A 20937-nucleotide genomic window follows, 5' to 3' on the forward strand; every position below is an offset into this window, starting at 1 on the left:
GCTCAGAGCAGTTTTTGGAGGGAATGTGTATGGCAATTTCGGGGATGAGGATGGTTTATGGAAACATTTTGAAAAACTGAAAACTGTTGGAATCTGTTATAAAGAAGTCAAGTTGAGGATGAGGGAAAAGATTATTTTGTACATTGACACTTTAACCCGATGAAACCTGAGCACATTCGCTAGATTTCTTTCAAAATCATGGGAAGAAAGCACAGAGCAGCGTAAGAAGAAATTACCCAAAATTTTGCCAGAAATTAGTCAAAACAAAAAAACAAAGAAAGAAAATTGCCTGAAAGTTACCACCAAAAAAGAAAAAAGGAAACTAAAATTCAAAAAAAGAAACAACTTCAAAAAAGTGCTTTAAAATAACAAGAATTCTGTGACATTATTTTAAATATAGAATTACGATAATTTTAAATCACATTTTCTGTACATTTTCCCTAGCTTTTTAAAAAACAATATTCTAAATCTAATAATTATTTTACAGATGGCAGGATTTTTTTTTGTTTTCGCTAAGTTGCTCATTGCCTTTTTTTCCATGTTCAGGAAATCAAACCAATTTGGGGCGCCTGGTGGCTGCAGTGGCTGCGGGTTCGATTCCAGCCTCGGCCCTTTGCTGTATGTCACCACCTCTCTGTCTTCCCCTTTCACGCTTAAGCTGTCTTATTGAATAAAGGCATTAAAAAGCCAAAAAAATAATCGGGGAAAAAAAAAGAAATCAAACCAATTTGCTCAGCGTTAAAATGTTTAAATACTTGAAAAAGGCAACTGAACACAGCACAAGATCCAGGTTTCAAAGGGTTAAGCCTACAAAAGGTGATTGTTTGTTTGACACTTTGTTTTTGCAGATTATGTTTGCATCATTTCAAAAGGTAGGCTACCTTGTGATTAGGTTTAGGTTTGACTGATGATTTCGCAGGAGCACCTGTAAGACCTGTATTTCTCTGTTATGTTAATCAAGAGATTCAGCTTATCTGTTTATTTTCAAACCAGTTTGTAAGATCTCCTTTCTCCTGTGTCTGTGTGTGGAGATGTTTGTCAGACAAAGTAAATGTTCCTTGTTGAGCTCAGTTACAGTGGTGGTAGATGGAGAGGTTTCTCAGCGAGAGAACGTGATACAAAATAAAGAGGCTGTAACCAACAGGCTGTGTGTGTGCCACAGCTTGGCTTGATGCTGCTGTTGCTGCAGCAGACTCACTGTGAGTGAGATCGAAGAGTAGGATACTAACACACCTGCTGCTAGTCATACTAGATCAAGCTGCTGTGTGTAAAACAAGGAAGATACAGCCAGTGCTGAGTTCAGATGGGAGTTGAGTTTGTTGTCTGTGCAGATTTTAGATTCAGGTCCAGTATCTGTCTCTCTCCCGGGAATGATGTATTGATGTCTTGACAGTGTTCTGTGTTATCCTTTGAGCAGAGAGACCAGGTGAGTTAACTTTTATCTTTTATTAGCAAAGGTGGACATATACTGACTAAATTAAACGATAATAGTTAAATTTTAGAAACCTTGTGTAAGTAAAAATATGATTATAGTGATTTTAGATTTTAGTGAGCTATAGCATGTGCAGGAGATGCATCAGAAAGCGATCACTCTTAGTAAATCATTTCTGATGCTGTGCTGCATGCCTGCGCCTCGATTGTTTCATGTCCGTGTCAAAGATAAAGCCATAATGACGGACAGGGAGCCCTGTCATTGTTGTTACATCATTGTTGTTGCATCACGTGGGTATGGGCCTGGGCCTGGCACACAGTAGCACGCTGTGTGGAGCACAAAAGCATTGCTCACATGCAGGAATATGTCACAGTCTTTTCACAAAACACATGTCATTTGGATTCAGACGGAGTCACTAGCTCAGGATGAGAGTCAAGAGTTTGCATGACTCATGCTGAATGCAGTAAGCACTATCATAGCAGGGACTGCAGCTCAGCCTGGAGTAGTCTGTGTAGTAGAGTTGCCCTAAAGGTCAGGTTTTACACATTTAGATGCTCTTTTGATCTCTGCTCACAAACGTAGCAGGGTGTGTGTGGTGTGTGCCAGCTTCAGGTGCTGGAACTGAACGTATTTATTGCTTTAGGACTTTTAAAAATACAAACTTGTTTGAAATTTCATCCTCAGTAACAACATCTGGATGTTTCTTTGGTATTCCCCCAACATTAATAAGGGATAGGCTTGGTGTTTGCTTTTATCCTGACTGTGCATCATCTCCAAGTAAATCATGGAAGGTATCATTTATGTTTATATAATTTTGTGGCTATTTGGATAGTGGAACAACAGATTTGTGATCATATCTTATATTATAATGAATAGTCATGCAAGTTATGAAGACTTTGTTTCTCGGGCACATTAATATGTTTTAAATATCTATAAAAATATCTATATTTGTGGTAATGCAGGCATGACCGTTTCTGGGTGATCAGTGTTATTAAAAACTGTTCATCTTGTGCACTTTGATATAAAAGGTCCCACCCACAACTGCTCAAAATGACTTGATTTTGAAGTAGTGAGTGCACATTTAGTCCGTTTAGTGCATATGAATATATGAATCCAATTTTTGTCATTGTTTAAGTGTTATGTATTTGCATGGAGGAAAGGAAAGGAAATGTCTGCATCAAACAAAGCGAGAAGAGCCACATCTTCCCCATTTCAAAGAAATCTTTGAATCCACAGAATGTCTACACATAAACAGTGAAAGGGATTTTCCCCCTCTCCATTAATGTCTCTCTTTTTGGCCAGCTACGTCATCACAGTAAAATCAAATGGTCATGTGTAGCTTGAGCTATGGATAATTATGGCTTCTTGAGTGACAGGGATGTCAGCTATGTGTGTCAAAAACAGTCTGTGTATGTTTGCTGTGCACTCATTTTGGAATAATCAGTATGTTGTCATAATTCATGTCAGTCCAAGTGTTTCCATTAAGGCCTAAACATCATAACATTTTTAGGTGTATTTTTTGACACAACATAATAAATCATTGCACAGAACATATATGCCATAATATTTATTTGCAATGGGACTTGGCAGTGTTTGTGTGTATTGGCCTAATTTATGGAGCCATCACTGTCGAAATGAATGTGGTACTTCACACTCTTAACACCCATCTTGCTCATATCACACTGCATGTCTGTTTTTAGAAGATATGCTTTCTGATTGGAAATACCTTATAGAAATAGATGATCTCCCCCTTTCTGGCTCGCTCACCAATTCTCAAATTGTTAAGGAAGTTAAACACCCAATTAAAAGGACAGTTCATCCCCAAAATCAAAAATACATATTTTTCCTCTTACCTGTAGAGCTATTTATCAGTCTAGATTACTTTTTGTGTGAGTTACCAAATGTTGGAGATATCATGGAGATGTCTGCCTTCTGGAACTAGGTGGCATTTGGATTCTGGTGCTCAATGTCCCGCAAAAATACATCTGAAAACCTCAACAGTAATGCGTCTTTACAGGAATCATGACCCGGTTTCTCAAAACAGTCCACAGACCTTGTTGTGACGAGTGTCATTTAGGAACTATTTTCTCTCCACTGAACTATGCCCGACAACCATATCACTGTGCAGAAAGAAGCACACATATTGAGCGAGAGGCTCGTGCTCTTGTCAGTACATAACGTTAGTTAGGAAGGTGATAGCAGGTGAGCTAGCATTAGATGCTTCCTTCTGCGCAGTGAGACAATGGGCAGGTGTTTCCACATGAAACTGATCACAAAAAAGCTCTCTAGTTTATCTGGACTTACCCAGTCATGATTTCTGGAAAGAGAAATTGCTGTTGAGTTTTACAAAATATTTTTTCGGCGCTTTGAGGACCACAAGCTGAGTGCTATTTCGCTCCATTATACAGACTATATTGCCAAAACATTCATACCACCACTATATCTAATCTGATAAATAGCATGACGGGAAAGAGGACAAATATGTATTTTTGATTTCTGGTTTAACTGTCCCTTTAACCATGCAACTCTGGCAGTGCACAACAGTGTAAACTAATGGTTGGAGTCTCTGTAGTTGAATGTAAAATGATCTGTTAGCATTTTGCTGTGCTGAAAACATTTTAAGTGCTTCTGCTAATGTCTACAGTGGAAGCTTAACAGCACCACTAATAGGCTAACATCCCCTGGGTGATGGATGGGAGAGCCCATAAGGAGGCAACTGGTGAGGGTGTTGGGCTGAGACATGTACTGATGACCGGTCTTCTTCCATGAAATGAGGCGAGCAGAGACGATCTCACCAGAGGTCAGTGCTGATTAGTGGCACACAAAACTGATTACAAGAGTAATAGTGTATGTCACTGTGCAGCTTGATAGATTACCCAAACTGAGATGATTGGACCAGTGTACTCTCGACTGTAAGATTTTGATTGTAAGAAAAAGGCACAGTTGACTTAGAGGAGGATTTAAGTCTGATCTCAAGGACTGGTCACAGCTGTACTTATCCAAGTCATTTGCTGCTGCGCTTGGGCGCATCATTAAAGGGACATTTTTCTGAGGTGTTCCTCGAACATTGATCTCCGCAGAACCTCGGGACTCATCAATTGGGAGCAATGACTGACCTCAGAATCTGTGGTTACAGTTGCTGCCTTACAGTAACATAGTCCTGCCTGCTCCTGGTTGTTTTAAAAATGATTTATGAGACTACATTAACAAAAAAGATGGCTGCTACTGATAGCTGATAACGATAATGGCGCTAATAATCATTTCTGTCTGGAAGCAATTTACAAAGAGCTTCACGGATCATAACTGCTGAAATTATTAATCGATAAATCAATAGGGAGGAATTTATTATTACTGTATGTGTTTATCAAGCAAAACTGCAGCTTCCTAAAGATAAAGAGTTGTTACTTTTATCTGTTTAATATCAATGTAGAGAGAATATCTTTGGTCTGTTGGTCGGACAAAACAAACAACCTAAAGGCATCCCCCGGGGCTCTGTGTACTGTTACACAGAGCCCCGGGGGATGCCTTTAGGTTGTTTGATTAGTATCATGAATTTTTTTAACATTTTATAGATTTGGCCATTAATCCGTATTGTCAAATAGCTCACTCAACTCAAAAATGTATTGGAAACGGCTTGCACTCAAAACTTTTAGTTTAGCACAATACAGTAATATAAGAATTTTGACTACACCAGACACAAAATAAATGTGTCACATGATTCTTGTCAGACTGGAAATTTATTTCAGTTCAACAGAACTTTTGTTTTGGTCTTTGGAGCATTAAATTCCAAATCATATTAACAAAATTACCAGGTTGCTGGATGTTTAATAATATTTATTATACAATATTTAAACAAATTATACATTTTAGTCAAAGCTTAAAAATTGTTGATCTAACATAAAAAATGTATGTCAAGTCTACAAGTTTTTTCATCAAGCTGACATAAAGTTTTTGACATTTTTACATTCTGGAACATTTGTGTTAACTTGATAAAAATTTGTTGATGGATTGGGCTTTACAGTGTTGGTTATAACAGACACATTCGCTCATTCTACATGGATATCTGAGGATATATGACTTGATAGGAGTGTAAATTAAAGCAACAAAATACAAATATTTAAAAAAAAAAAAAACATGTTTTAAATTAGGGATTAAGGCAACAGTTCTGCACAAGGCAGTTTGCAGGCCACAAAAACTTTAATTAGGAATCCATAAATCTCCATCCCCGTGACCCTGACGCGATAAGCAGTTTAAAAAACGGATAGATGCATGCTTAGATGGAAGGAGCTGGCACTACTTACTTATACTTTACTTAGTAGATCTACACTTTACACTTCAACAAGGTCACACTCTCTAATCCCATTTAATTTATAATTATGTCATAATGTTTTTCCACTGTTGAGGTCTCTGTTGGGAGTTTAAGCCATATCTTAACAACAGGCCTGGAGGAGAGAGCTGATAACAGAGTCCCTGGAGGTCCAGTGTGCGCCTTCTGCATTTAACAGATCTGCTTGACTCCACCGGCCTGATTGTTTTGGCCTAAATGAGATTTGGGGGGAGTTTAGATGTTCTCTTATTTCTTTTCCCCGATCTTTCTTTTCTCCCACTGTGCTCTTTAATGTTACTCCAACCCAGATAGAGTTTTACAAGTAGCTGTGAGGTGACTTCAGTCACATGAACCCATTCACATGCCCCTGTTTACTTCACTCTCTTGCATTACCTTAAAGCTGAAGAGCCACGGGGTGAAATTAAGAGCCGGAGTCTGCGGGTCAAGAGTTGTGCCACGCCTAATGTAAATTCCTCAAGCCTCCTCTGAAGCTTTTTACAAATAACCATAGCGAGTACCCGTGCTTTTTATGGGGGTATCCAACCATTTGCTGTGCAGGGATGAAAGCAAACAGGTTTGTCTTCCAGTCGATTTCACTGTGTCATCTGCCCTTTTTGGCTGAAGGTCTGCCAATCAATGAAACCACCTGCTGTAGTGCTTTGATTGGAAGGAAAATCTTCATACTGTCGCTCTACTGCTTGTGGTTTGACCCCTCTGTTTTTGCTGCAGTTCGCCAGTTGTAATCACCTGCCAATACAGCTCAGGATAAGTTGCTGTGAAAACAATTTTATGTGACATGAAAACATTGAAGGAATTACTGGGCGTCAGTTGTCCCGTAATATGTGTGCCTGCTTCATGAAAACAGTTTTTAGTGTGTTGTTATATCTGTACGGTGTATTTTTCAAAGAAATCACGGAGTTTAATGTTTCATATAACTCTTGAGATTTTACTGTTTGAATGCGACTGCCTCAGTGTGACAAATGGTGTTCAGTTTGCAGGGTCTCACGAGTGGGCCAGCTTTACGTTACGTACGACACAATATGCAACAAATTAAAAAAACTAAAAATCACACTGCGATTATTTTGACAGATGCTGCGACTGTGATGAGCAGTGGTGGAAGATGTATTTAGATCTTTAATTAAGTAAAAGTACTAATACCACACTGTGAAAATACTGTGCTACAAATAAATGTCCTATATTGAAACTGTTACTTAATTAAAAGTAAGTATAAACAGGAACATGTACTTAAAGTAAAATAGAAAAAAATACGCACTGCAGATACATTTTCCAACCACAAAACCTCAAGATTATTTTTAAAAATATAGAAAAAAAACATCCCAAAACTCAAATTTATTAAAAATAAAAGTAGAAACACCCAAGAACTCAAACTTATTTTAAAACGGAATAAAACCCACACCCAATTATGAAATGTGCTAGAAAAAGTCAAAAAGACTTTAATGTGTATCAATATAGTTGGCAATTAATTTGAATTGACTGGTTGATTGAACAACTAGTTGTTGCAGCTGTACTTGTAAAAACAGTTTGGTGATTTGATCAGTAACAAAAAATCTAGTAGAAGTAAAAAGTACAATATTTCCTCTTACATGTAGTGGACTTAAAATATAAAGTGGCATGAAAAGAAAATACCTCGAATTCATACTTAAGTATAGTATTCAGTAAATTTACTTTGTTACATTGTACAGCTACTGATGTGTCACAGCTGTAATGGGAAAGGTCATTTTTCATTTTATTTCCACTGATAAAAAAAATATATAAATGATGATTATGGGATTTTTGCTGGAGTCTGCACCAAGCCAACATGTACCCTTACGTCTAGAATATAATTTGTAGGTCGAGGTATCTCTCTAGCACCCAAATGCTTCATTTATAGCAGTACATTGTGACACATTTTACCTTAATGTAGAAAAATTGCATCTCTTCCATTTGGATATTGTACTTGGCCATATTGCAGTCTCCATAATAATTAGATTATAGGGGAACCGCACTTACGTACAGGTACATGTCAGGGTTTAAAAACAGGGATGCATAATGTAACAGAAGCACTGCAGAATTTAAATCTAGTAGCTTGAACAGGACTGTTACGTGTGTCGATCCAACTTCATAGCTGTGTTTGAGCCTGTGGTTAATGTCATTAAGCAAACATGGCATGTGTCAGGCAGTGTTGGTAGGGGTCTAATTGTGACCACTGTTAAGAGGTCAGCAGTTAAACTTTCTTTTGTAGAAAGGAGACTAGTGAACCTCTTTGCTGCTTAATGTACAATTTCAAGCAGCCAAAGCATTTCACAGTCAGATGAATAGCGGGTGTCTGCTTGATTAAGGTCATTCACAAAGCTAAACTAGTTCCACCAGTCATTTTTCTCTCTCAATAGAATACAGAAGTTAATTATTGCCTTTACCTGTCACCCAGTTATGTGTGATTCACTTTTATCTGAAGCTATGAAACTTTTTGTTTTGTTTTGCACAACACCCATCCTGACAGCCAGCTTGACACCTGTGTACATATGAAATCCTCAGCTTCTTTCCAGCTCAATATGGCATTTACACTCAGTGTTGCTCACCAAAACACATTATGTGTATCCTGACATCTAAAGGAATTCATTTTTGTCCACATATAACTTTTTCTAAGCCAATTAAAAAAAAAAACAACCTGCATTGCTCACATGCATTTTGGAAAACCTATGGGGCTGAAAATGAAGGTGACACGAAAGTGCAGGAAGAAACATGTTAACAGACTAGTGCAATATACGGTTTTGGGCTCTACAGTTAATTTTTCCATTCATGACAACTTTACAGGGTGTGAATTTTCATATAACTCCTGGTTTACATTTTATTAAGGCTTAAAGTTAGACATAATAAAGGCATGGCAACGGCCAAAATGCCAAACTCAAGGCTTTAAAATGGGAGTCCACAAACCATTGGGTGACGTAACAGTTGCTATGTCCATTTTTTATACAGTCTATGATTTTTGCATAAAAGTGCAAATTGTTGCGACCTGAAGATTATTGGAACTATGCAAACTGTTAATAATGAATTAACAAACAAAACGTGACCACTCTCAGTAAAAGTTTGCCCCACAGTGCTTCCCCTACTCAAAAACTACATGGGCTACCTTTAATTTTTGATTAAATAAAAATCAGCACAAAAAAATATTTAATTGAACATTATTAATTAAGCATTTTTGTTAATGTCTTAGAGAAAACATAATCAATATGCATATTAAGACAAAGATCTCAGGTTAAATGGCTGCAGCCAAAGTGTAAAGTAAGCACCACCCACCAGCCAGATGCTGGTAAAATATGCAAGTGGAGGGTAGATTTTTCTTTTCTCACCAGTCTCATAAAACAAACAAACAAACAAACAAAAAAAACAATAATATCGTGTGACTGGTAAAATTTGAACAAGCCAAACTGTTTTGGTCAGTATTGATCTAGATCAATTTTACTTAAGGTTTTATTAAGATCAAACCAGAGCGTATGACATGCACTTTCCTCTGTTGAAACTAAAATAATGAACCAGGTTTTTACAGTTCAGTAGGTCTCCAGGTTACCAAAATGTAGGTCAAATTTGCACTGAATGTCTTGGTGGTCTGCTGTACCAGCTTAAATTTATACATGTGGAAAAGCAAATAAATTACAAAAGAGCAAAAAGTATAGGAGCCCATATTTCATGTCGGTCCCAAACAACAGTGGAAACCTCTGATCTGTATGCAGACAAAATGCAAATCAGCGCAGATGTTTAGGCTCAATAAGCAGCCATTGGAGAAATGAAGGAGGGAACTGGCACATGGCTAGACAACAAAAAAGGTGCAGACCACAGATATGTTACGATTGTGAATCTTAATGGACTTGGCATGGAGATAAATTTTTTGCCGATGCAAAGCTCTTGGACTGTGACTAATGAATTTGGTGACAAATTAAAAGTGAACTAAAGGTGCACAGAGATCCATTCTGGCAGCAAGGTCTCCTGTGTTTGTGTTTTTGTGTGTGTGTGTGTGTGTGTGTGTGTGTGTGTGTGTGTGTGTGTGTGTGTGTGTGTGTGTGGTAATAAAAGCAATAAGCGTTTGTAAAAGGTATTTCTCTACCAGATCTGCTCAGAGGAAATGCCAGTCTTTTTCTGTAATACTCCACACATCCCTACTGAGAGCTATGTAGGTGGTAGCACAAATGCCTCAATGAATTTTTTTTCTTTGCCTGATTTCTTTCTTCAGAGGTAATTACAAAGTACAAACAAGGAACAGCAGATTTTCTGCACATTATTTTTTCTTTATATTTGAAGGTTATTTCCCAAGATTAGCTCTGCTGGTTGAAGCCCTTTCTTGTCCATCTTAGTGTTAGTATCCTCTCTTCAAGTCATGATAAAATGCTTCACTACTACTGGTTTGGAGAGCATGTTGATCATTTTGACTAAGCCAAGTCCTCTGCATATATCTGAAGAGCAGACTACTTGCAGTCTGTCCATTAAACGGGCATTGGAAATTAGCTTAGGCTGTAAATGCTGTGGTATGTGGCATCAGTTTTATGCTATGTACTTGTCCCCATATAAATATACATGAAATAAATAAATGTGCAGCTCAGGTTTTTTTTTAAAACCTGCACCAACCCAGCCTGTTATGAGAGCCAATCCACCCTGCCCATGCCATAAACATATTTGTTAATCAGTGAATCGAACACTGGAGGGGACATTTTGTTAGCTTACATATTCTCTGAGGGAAATATTATACAAGAAAATTATGATCAGGGAGCAAAGTTGGAAATAGCACCAGCCACCAGCCAAATGCTAGTAAAATATGCAAGTGGCTACCAGATTTGCTTCAAAAAAGCAATGGCAATCTATTGAGAGGCTCATACATTTTGAAATCTGCCCGCCACAGTGGCAGGTGGACAAAATAGTTAATTTCCAACCCTGCAGGGGAGATTTAAATATCTCAGAGTGCAACAGATTTTCCTGCTCAAAAGCTGACAAACAGAAAGCCTGAGTGCAGCAGCGATGATGATAAAGCTGATTGCTGTGAAAGAGACAAAGAGAGGGAAAGAGAATGTTGAAATTATCGCACTTTTCTGAAAGTTATTAATAACTTTATACAGAACGCTGCCTTGTCACGTATTATAATCCACCCACCCAAAACCTGCAATATTTTCTAAGCTTACCTGAACTGCCCGACCTTCAGGTCAACCTGCGGGATAAGGCTGAGCAATTAATCGAAAAGTACATTCAGAACCTCCAATCAACGTAATCTTGCCCCATGTCGATTTTTTTGGTTATGTATAAATTCATCCTTTCCCCATCGGGGTTGCCACCTGCCATGGAATTATTTAGAAACACCAGAGCGCATCGCTCCGTGTCTCATACAGCCGCCGCACTGAGCTCTTATTATTATTACCAGAGGCAGATGTGGGGATTTGGGGGCCTGGGGCCACAGGCATATTGCCTTATTTCAACTTTTCTCTAACTGGAAATGTTGGCAAGCTGTTGGCAGCTATAGAAGTAGGCCTACTCAAAACTTTTTATTCCAAGGAAAACAATTAATAGCACACAGCAGACGTTTAAGTCAGAGTCCTTAAGTCAGAAGAGGTTGACCCATTATCAGCACAGTGTACTTCAATTTACCTGAAGTTTGTTTAAGATGAAGCTTTTAATTCTGATATAATGTTGGATAGTTTGTTAAATAATAATGCATCATATGTTTATACACACCAACACACCATGGTCAAATAAAACCGTGTCAGTGAACTATGAGGGCAAAAATCAAACAAAAAAAAAGCAAAAAACAAAATTATTGTTCATTGATTGTAATCGAGGTAAACTGTTCAGTTAATTGTGATATTGATTTGAGGTATAATCTCCCATTCTTACTGTCCAGAGTCTGATCTTTCACATTTAACCTTGCCTAGCACTTTATGATTAGAAGTGCAGATGCTTGTTTTGATCTCAAATTGTTACTCATGTTTAGAGCTCAGTATTGGTACTCAAGCCCTTCTAAGGCATTGTCTAAATAACATAGTACCAAGTAGTACCTATTCTTCTCTAGTCAAACTATACCCACATTTGATCCTTTTTGTAACCAGATCTAGAAAAAGAACGACTATTTGTATGGTTTTCCTTGCAGCCAATCACTGCTAGCGCTCTTTAGTTTAATGCGACATGTGATTGACCCTCTACTGTAACGGCTACATCACATACAGTCTTTGCTATTGTGAAGTTTGCGGTTTGAAGTATGATGGCATTTTACACAACTAAATGCATCTATTCCTATGATAGGAATTAAATGACATGGGAAATAAAGGTATTAAATAAGGTTATGTGTTGGTATCGGTATCACATTAAGGGTACTGATATTGATAATGGAATAGTATTTTTTTAAAATGATACCCAGCCCTACTCATGTTAGTGCAGGACAATGAAGACACAAGTTATCTCTCTTAAAGCAAGTCCTTCCAGACACAGTTTATCATCTGTACATCTGTCATTATTATGAGAACATGGAGTTACCCATGAAAGCATTGTGAAACACAAAGCACAAGGACCACAGGTGCTGTCTTTTCAGTGAGTTATTGTTCTGCAGACAGCAAACTTTTTTTTCTAAAGTTGCTTATCTGGATTTTTACTGCCAGCTTGAACTATCACCTTATAAGATAGCACATCACTGACTATTCTCAGTCTAGGAATGGAATGATAAGCATGTCATCTTGACACTACCTTACATGTACAAGGAAGAAAAAAGCACATTACTATATATTCCAGTCCAGTTACTTTCAGTAGACCAGTGCAAAACTTGATACAGGAACAAGACGCATAATGTCAAGAAACAGAAGTGTGAACAAACTTGGAAAATGTCACACAAAGGGATGCCAAATGAAGAATTTTGCTGCACCACCAAGTTGTTGTGCCAGTACTTTGCTATCTATCTGAGTTCTCTTAAATGTGCAATTGCACATCACTGACCCAATTAAATGAACAACCCAGGCCTCGCATCTCCTGCTTTTTGCTCATTTTTATCATCCTAGTTTCAACCCACTGTGGAAATGCAGATTTTTGCATCTTTACTGCAGTATTTATCTATTTCAAACAGTCAAATGTCACATTTACCTTTGACCAGGGACTGATACAGCTATCCCTTGTGTGCTGTTCCATGCAGGCACGATGCAGAGTGAGACAGTGACTGTGGTATTTAAGGGTGAAACGAGGAGGGTGCTGCCAGTTTCTCAATAACTAAAAAAATGTGAAAAAATGTTCTGAAACAATACTAAATTGCAGAGGAGTGCTGGATAATGACCAACAAGAATTCTAAAAACTAAGTTGTGCTCCTTTATCTTTTGTTTAGAAAGATAGATAGATAGGTAGGTAGGTAGGTAGATAGGTAGGTAGGTAGAATATACTCTGTGTTGACACCTTATTTTAGGGGTGCAGGCTTGTGTTTCTTGGCCTGTTTCAATGCATTTACCATAAAGGCCAGAATACGGGTGCACTCTAACTTTTGTGCCAGCTAAATATAGAAAATGGTTTTGGCATTATGCACGGCATAGTTTTCTGACAGACTGGAAATGCCATCCTTTAGCTTTCAGCAAATGCAGGAGTAGCACACGATAAAGGCTGTATCAGCCCGTATCAGCACCATAAGGCCTGCATCAGCCTCTCTGTGGCTCCCTTTCTCCCTACTATTTCCTCTGTACCAGGCCTTTTACAGTTCACTTCTGTTTAGCCCCAGAGGCGGCTCGAGTAACCTCACAATGCTTTTCCAACAACAAGAGTGGACGGAGTGACGTAAAAGAGGCTTTTTCACGTGGCCATAACCAGCGTGCTGCCATCATATATCAAAGCTGCTTCTCAGTCTTTTGTACATTAAGTGATGCATTTTCTCTGCATCCCTTCACCCACTTAGTCTCATCTTCTCCTCGTCCCATTATCCTTTACTCTTCTCCTCCATGGAAGTCTATTTCTGTTATAATCCCTGCAGCCCTCTCTCAGTTTTGGTATAGAGAGAGAGTTTAACAAACAGAATGTAAATCACTGCAATATTCGTGATGTTGAGCTTTGAGTAACAATTGACCTGTTGAGACATCCATGCCAGTATAAATGTGCTTTCTGTTGTTTCATCATTTAGACTTAGATCGACTTTGTTGCCATTCAAGCTATACCCGACAATGTACATCAGAATGAAATCACATTGCATTTGGCTCAGAAATAGTAAAACTGTAGTAAAAAGAGAGTTACAGTTTATATTGTACTATTGTTGTTAATAATACTGATTAATCAATTCACATCTATTCTGAATTTTTGAAATAATATGCCCTTGATTTTTGATTTTTCTCATTGATATTAAAAAATGGTATCCAGTATTTTTCGAGGTACTGTCTTGCAGTTAGAAATTCTAGTATTGTGACAGTACTAAGATGTACAGTATGTAAGGCATTAGGTTAAACTTTTTCTAAAAACCCTGTGAAGAATTGAGGCATAATGACTTTTTTTGACAAAGAAGTCAGGTAGCAAATTACATCTATACATTCTTTACTAGTGTTACTTACCTGCTTGATTTGAAAACTCACACTGTACCTGTATCACCTGCTATTTGGATTTTATCCACTCAAGGGGCAAGGGACTACCAATAAAGACTAGCTCCACAGCTAACTCGGTTGCATTTACATTTGTTTAAATGTGGTAAATAGTGATAATAAAGTCGTCTCTCTCACTTTGATGCTCCCACAGGGCAGTGATGCCTGGCATGGTGATGTTTCGGCGGCGCTGGTCAGTTGGCAGTGATGACCTGGTGCTGCCCGCCCTCTTCCTCTTTCTATTGCACTGCATCTGGTGAGTCACTTTACTGATTTACTGATTTTTTTCTTTTCTTTTTTTTGCAGATATATATATATATATATATATGTGTATATATATATATATATATATATATATATATGTATGTATATATATAATTTTTAGTGTATCGGCGAATCTCTGCACAAAGATATATTCCTTATCCTTTGCTTTCACACACAGGTTGGTGGTTCTGTCCGTGGTTCTGTTCGGCCTCCCGTATGGCTCTGACCAGTCCTGTTCTGTAACGCTGGTGGACCATGGCCGAGGCTACCTGGGCATCCTGGTCAGCTGCCTTATCTGTGAGAGCGCCATCATGTGGTTGAGCATGAGAGGCAGCATTCTGTACACGCAGCCCAGGGATGCTGTGCAGTATGTCATCTATATACGGCTAGGTAAGACACACAGGCTCTCTTTCAAAACATGATTACCTCTTGATGCTTGAGAGTATTGGTTGATGTGGTTGTGAGGATTACTTGTGGTTCCAAGTTGAGATCTGAACACTGTTTATATTGATCGGGCAGATATTGATCATTGTTCTCTCCTCACACCCTCTCCCTCTTTCTCTCCTCAAGCTATTCTGTTGGTCGAGCTAGTGTATGCTGTGGTGGGAATCGCCTGGCTTGTCCAGTATTATCAGCCATGCTCTGATGTCACTGCCAAAAACCTGGCTTTGGGTGAGTGAAAGCCATTTAAAGAAGAATGGACATTAAAATGAGTTGTTATATGAGTTGTTATACTGAAATGTAAGTAATGTTTTTATATTCTTTGTAGGAATTGTTGCATGCAACTGGCTGGTGATATTCAGCGTTTGCATTACCCTCATGTGCACCTTTGATCCTACGGGTCGGACGTTTGTCAAACTGAAAGCCACCCGTCGGCGTCAGCGCAATCTCACTACATATACACTCAGGTTTTAACAGAACCTTAATCTCTCTTTGTTTCTTATTTTGTATTGAAACAAGACTCAACCAAAGCACAGCATTTATACATGCACATCTTACCTGTTTTTTGTGCAAATTCAGTGTTTTTTGTCTTTTTCTTTCCATTAGACACAGGCTAGAGGAAGGCCAAGCCAGTAGCTGGAGCAGGAGACTCAAATTCTTTATGTGCTGCACAAGAGCCCAGGATACACAATCAGTGAGTCACAACACACACTTTCCACTCCGCAGTTAAAGTAAAACAGAAATGAATGAAACCAGAAATATGTCAGGCATAACGTCCAGTGAGCCAGTCATTAAAATAAGCCCTGACAGGATGAGTCAAGCCTGTGACACAAAGGAGCTCGCTGCTCAGCTACTTACCAGCAACATTAAGCATTTCATATAAAATATAAATGTCAAATGATTTCAATTTACAAGCTGTCCACAAGAAAAGTCTCTCCGTACTGCTGCAGCCATAGAAAAGCTAGTAACAACCATTCACTTGACTAGACTGCAGAAGTGAAATCCAGAAAGACTGCCATCAGCTTTTAGCCAACAGCCCAATGCATTTTCCTCTCTGACTAAATTAAAACTAATTCTTGAAGAAGACATGCTGTCCTCAGTGAATTGATACAAATCCAGTGGACATGACAAACCCTCAGGTTAGTGTGCTTTGAAGCGTATCTAGAAGTATCTAGGCAGTTATACTGCACCGCCTCACATGACATTCAAAAATAAAGACTTGTGTTGACAATTTTCAAGTAGTAATATTGATAGTGAATTGGAAATTCCAAAGCTGCCTCACCTTTTGGTTAAAGCTTTGCCACCTGTCAGCCTACAAAATTGTATTTGTGGCGAGCTAGTATACGCTGTGTTTGTGTATGTGTTTTTTATTTGCTATCATTCACGTGAACAGAGAACGACAAGCAGAAGCTCAGACAGTTAAATGGCTGCGTGATCAAATGAAACTTCCTGTAGATCAATCCTCTTTGTGTTGCCCTGCTTTGCCAACATGTCATCTGATATCTGCTGCTCTCCTCTCCAGGATGCGTATTCAGAAGTGGCCAGCCTTTTTGCAGAGTTCTTCAGAGACCTGGACATTGTGCCTAGTGATATTATTGCTGGCCTGGTACTTCTCCGCCAGAGGCAGAGGTCTAAGAGATCTGCTATCCTGGACCAGGTATCACTGTCTATAAAAAAAAAATAATGTCTATATTTTTGTGCTTGCGTAGGCAATGTGCTGTAATAAAAATAAGTTTTCTGTTTTTTTCTTCCTAAGGCCAACAATGACATTTTAGCCTTCTTATCTGGAATGCCTGTCACTCGAAATACTCGATACCTGGACCTTAAGAACTCGGTGAGTTTCTGTCTGTGATAAATTGACAAAATCGGGGTTGACTTGTGTTTATATCACAAAGAGTGGACTCTTGTCAAAGTTAATAGAATGTTTTGCCAGTTTTCAACCAGTGTTTTATTATTATAATATGAGTATTATTGAGTGTTATTGTGTTGCCTAAAATGTTTTCCGAAACATTTTTTAGTTTACAGTTTAACTATACTTTGATTCATAACCAACTTGCCATCATATTGTAAACAGACAAATTGTATCATGTGACTCACCAGTGAGAGCGTTTATTGGTCCAGTGTGGGGCAATGCATTCTTGTAGAAGCTTGTCGAAAGTTACACAGCCCCTTTCCTCTGTTTTCTATGGCCATATAGCACCAATTTCAAAAGGATTTACCTCTTTCTATAACATAGACAGCCAAGTTTTAAGAAAGGGCCATCTTTCCAGAAGTGAAATAAATATTTAAACATTTAGAATTAAGGTAAATAATGAAATACTGGATCATAAAAGTACAGAATGCATTCTCATTTATTTTAACTCATGGATTTTAACTAAATTTTAAAGGGTTGTGTGTGTTTTATTTGCCTTTTTAAAGGATTTATTTTGCTTAAAGTCACATAACATTAACAAACAACAGACAAAGAGAGGGCTACCTTGTAGCGGCCAATGTAGATAATAACAGGAAAAGACTAGGGGTCACAGGGTTCCTTGGCTATTGGCTCCATACAAAGCAGTTTTGTGTATTTCTCACACCATATAAAAAAATGTACTGCACCAGAGCCACCAGTTGATATTATGATGGTTAGCTGACTTTAAAAAATGTTTTCTGCAGTTGTGCACACTGTCTTCTGTGCAATTTTAGTGTGTGTTTGAAAGCAGTGTATGTACTAATTTATATCTGCATATTTAAATTTCTCATGATTTTATGAATGTGTTATTACGCGTGTGTGTGTGTCCAACTGACTGCCTCTCCCTCTTCCAGACCGAGATGAACATGTACAAGGATGTGTGTTATTACATGCTCTTTGCCCTGGCTGCATACGGTTGGCCCATGTACCTAATGAGGAAGCCTGCCTGTGGGCTGTGCCGCCTCGCCAGCTCCTGCCCGTAAGCACTCAAACATACACCCGCACAGTTTTGATCTATTTGGCTTCTATGTCTCTTGAGCCTCTCCAGTGCAGATCAAATTTTACATGCGTCAACACTTGCCAAGTGGTAATCCACTGAGACAATACCACTCTAGTTAGACTCACTCACTGACACAAGCGATGTCGAATTAATCACATTCTCTCATCTGCATTGCCTGCACTGGGAAACTAGATTATATACTGCAATTCTCTTGTGCTTGTCCCACCCACTGTTTTACGTATAGAACAAACATAATATCTGCTTTTTTTTGTATTCATCTGTGCTCCTGTTTTCTTATCTTGCCCTCTCACCCCAGCTGTACCTCAATGTCTGGCTCTCGGTTGTCTCAGTCCGTGACAGTGGAGGAGGACAATTGTTGCGGCTGTAATGTCCTGGCTATACGGAGACACTTCCTGGACAGGGACCTCAAGCAGGTTCACATTGTCTACACTTCCTGCCACGATGCTGTGAGTAATCCGACAACCGCCTAATGAGCAGTCAAAGGTGTTTGGGCAAAGTTAGACAAAGGATGAGTTGTGTGGGAAGTCTGAGGAAAAGTTTCAGGATGTTTTTTTTATTTGCCCATCCATTTGTTTTATTGTTAATGCATCTTACTCTTTGCACAATACACTTTTGAGGTAAATTATGCTCTACCCATAAACTGTTCTGCACATGGAGCCCTGCATGTGAGGTTATGCTTGCAAACCAGACAGTAATCTTGTCAAACAAACTTCAGTTTAGCAAAGGGTTGTGCAGGGCTGCAGCGCTGCACATCCACATACTGGGAGCCAGTCTGATAATTTAGTGGCTTTACTTTGTAGTTTGGGCCATCAGTTGTAAATGTTTGGATAACACTTTACTCACCAGTTTAGTTGCTGAGATATGGGCAGCAGAGTTGCTGTGTCCACATCCTTGGCAGTAAGTCAAGTGTGTTCTCAGAAAGTGTTGGACTCCGCCAAGGCTGTTTTCGATTGTTATGGACAGAATCTTAAGGTGCAGCCGAAGTGGGGAGAGTGACCACTTTTTGTGGCCTCAGGATTAATTTACAGTTGTACAGTCTTGCTGGCTTTTGGTGTATTATCCATGAGGATGTTTTTGTTGGTCGTTCATTCACTTTTTGCTCTCATTCTTGGTGATTGTGTAAAATAGGTAATATTTGGGATTAATTGTAAACCTGTAACATTGGTTTATCATTGCCACAACACTGTAATACACCCTATTTAACAAAAAATATAGGTCCCCAACATAAACTGGCCAAGCCATCAAAAACAAAAGTTATGCTTTCTTTGTTACGAAGCAAGTTTAACCCCACTGTTTGGGTGTAGTTTTAAAGGTCAAAATAATTACTCCAGTCATGCTGCCAACTCCACTTTCCCATTCAAATGGCCACCTATATTCCAACAGAAAAAAAGAAATAGTTGTTAAAATAGTGTCCTACTTTTGAGATATTTAGTTAACTAATTATATTTTGATGTGGAATTTCCACCTGGTCAGTCACACTAGCCTCGTGACATTGATGATTTTTAAAGCAGAACACTTTGTGACGAGGTTAGCGCTGAGTTTCCATCTATAAATTTGTCTCACTGAGTGACTTATATGACTGTGTGCGGTGCCAAGTGGAGAAAAGGTTTGATGACAGAGACTTAGGAAGTGCTCTCTATGCCGGGATGGAAGTGAAACTAAGTATTATTTGTCTTCTCGTCACTTTACCCGTCTCCTGTTCCTCTTACTGTCTCACCATCTTTTACTGTGCGCTCTGCATCGTCCATACAGGTTTATGAGACTCCATTTTTTGTGGCAGTGGATCATGAGAAAAAGAAGGTTGTCATCAGTATCAGAGGAACCCTATCACCAAAGGTAAATTTTAGCTTTCTTGTCATGTTTTTACAGTAATGTATCTTCAGCTTTCTCTAAACGTTAGCGCACCCAGTTCCCATCATTACCTCACAATACCAACACCTCCAGAGCAGGTGAAGTTCTCATAGCTTAATGCAGTGTTCTCATACTCCCACACCCTTTAAGCACTGGAATAGAAACGTGACTGTCCGCTTTTAGAGCTAAGTGTCCTATCATTTGTTTCACATGAGAATCCCCATGGTGTTGTAAGACCTGAATTGAACCTACAGCTAAGAGATTAATCATGGCCTCGTAACAAAGGCAAAACGTCCTTTGGAGAGGAAAATAACTATTCACACCACTGATCTCTGATGCTTTGCTCCCAACCACTCAAAACATGAAAGTGCTGTACATGCAGTGGAATGTTACAAATAGAGTACAAAGATTAAAGATGCTTTTGCAATGTGATTTTGAATATACAAAGCTAAGTAAGTGCTGAACTCTCATAGCTCTCAGGGCAAACAAGAAACACCTTTTCAAAGGCAGTGGTTTTCCACCCATTAGGTACCACTGTAGCCCTATGGGACTCCCTATAAACATGGGGTTTCACCTGGGGGCGGTGCCTTACATCTTGCGTCACACACAGGGTTGTGTGCTTGATGCGTGTTCTCGTCAGCTCGCAATGAGTCATCTCATCATTTGTCGGAGCTAGCAAATTCACAATCTAAAAAGTTGTTTAATAAAAGCTAGTCTTTATTCTAACCTCAAGATTAAACCTACAAAAGACCTTATGAATTTGACTTCAAACAGAGATGATTTTTCATTATTTTGCACCTAAATTAGTTAGATGTTCTTTTCACTTTCCGTCTAAATTCCCTGTTTTTCACTCCATTCACTTGTGTTTTCTGCTTTATGCTGTCTTTTGTAGAATTTTTTTAAATTTGTCTTGTGTGTATCAGGACGCCTTGACTGATCTGACGGGGGACTCTGAACGTTTGCCTGTAGAGGAGCAGCACGGGACCTGGCTTGGCCACAAGGTCAGAGATCACAGTTTTAAAACACTACAGTATATTAAGCATACTCCTCTGTGTAGTCTCCTCTGACATTTTTCCTCCT

At 38.8% G+C, this 20937-nt stretch overlaps 1 protein-coding gene across 3 annotated transcripts in view; it reads left to right on the forward strand.

Moving 5' to 3' along the window:
• The window catches only part of dagla (diacylglycerol lipase, alpha), a 51838-nt gene that overhangs the window by 11631 nt on the left and 19270 nt on the right, over positions 1-20937 (forward strand). For all 3 annotated transcript variants that reach the window (XM_042508324.2, XM_088077181.1, XM_042509101.2), the window contains exons 2-12: positions 14484-14585; positions 14772-14983; positions 15164-15265; positions 15363-15501; positions 15641-15728; positions 16557-16691; positions 16791-16868; positions 17840-17964; positions 18302-18452; positions 19759-19842; positions 20781-20858. In XM_042508324.2, the coding sequence (XP_042364258.1) occupies positions 14491-14585; positions 14772-14983; positions 15164-15265; positions 15363-15501; positions 15641-15728; positions 16557-16691; positions 16791-16868; positions 17840-17964; positions 18302-18452; positions 19759-19842; positions 20781-20858 (1287 nt within the window). In that variant the 5' untranslated portion in view covers positions 14484-14490. The remainder of the gene's footprint in view (positions 1-14483; positions 14586-14771; positions 14984-15163; positions 15266-15362; positions 15502-15640; positions 15729-16556; positions 16692-16790; positions 16869-17839; positions 17965-18301; positions 18453-19758; positions 19843-20780; positions 20859-20937) is intronic.

Source organism: Plectropomus leopardus, chromosome 1 (genome assembly GCF_026936395.1).
Source record: "Plectropomus leopardus strain MGB_pleo_1.0 chromosome 1, ASM2693639v1, whole genome shotgun sequence".
Taxonomy (NCBI): domain Eukaryota; kingdom Metazoa; phylum Chordata; class Actinopteri; order Perciformes; family Serranidae; genus Plectropomus; species Plectropomus leopardus.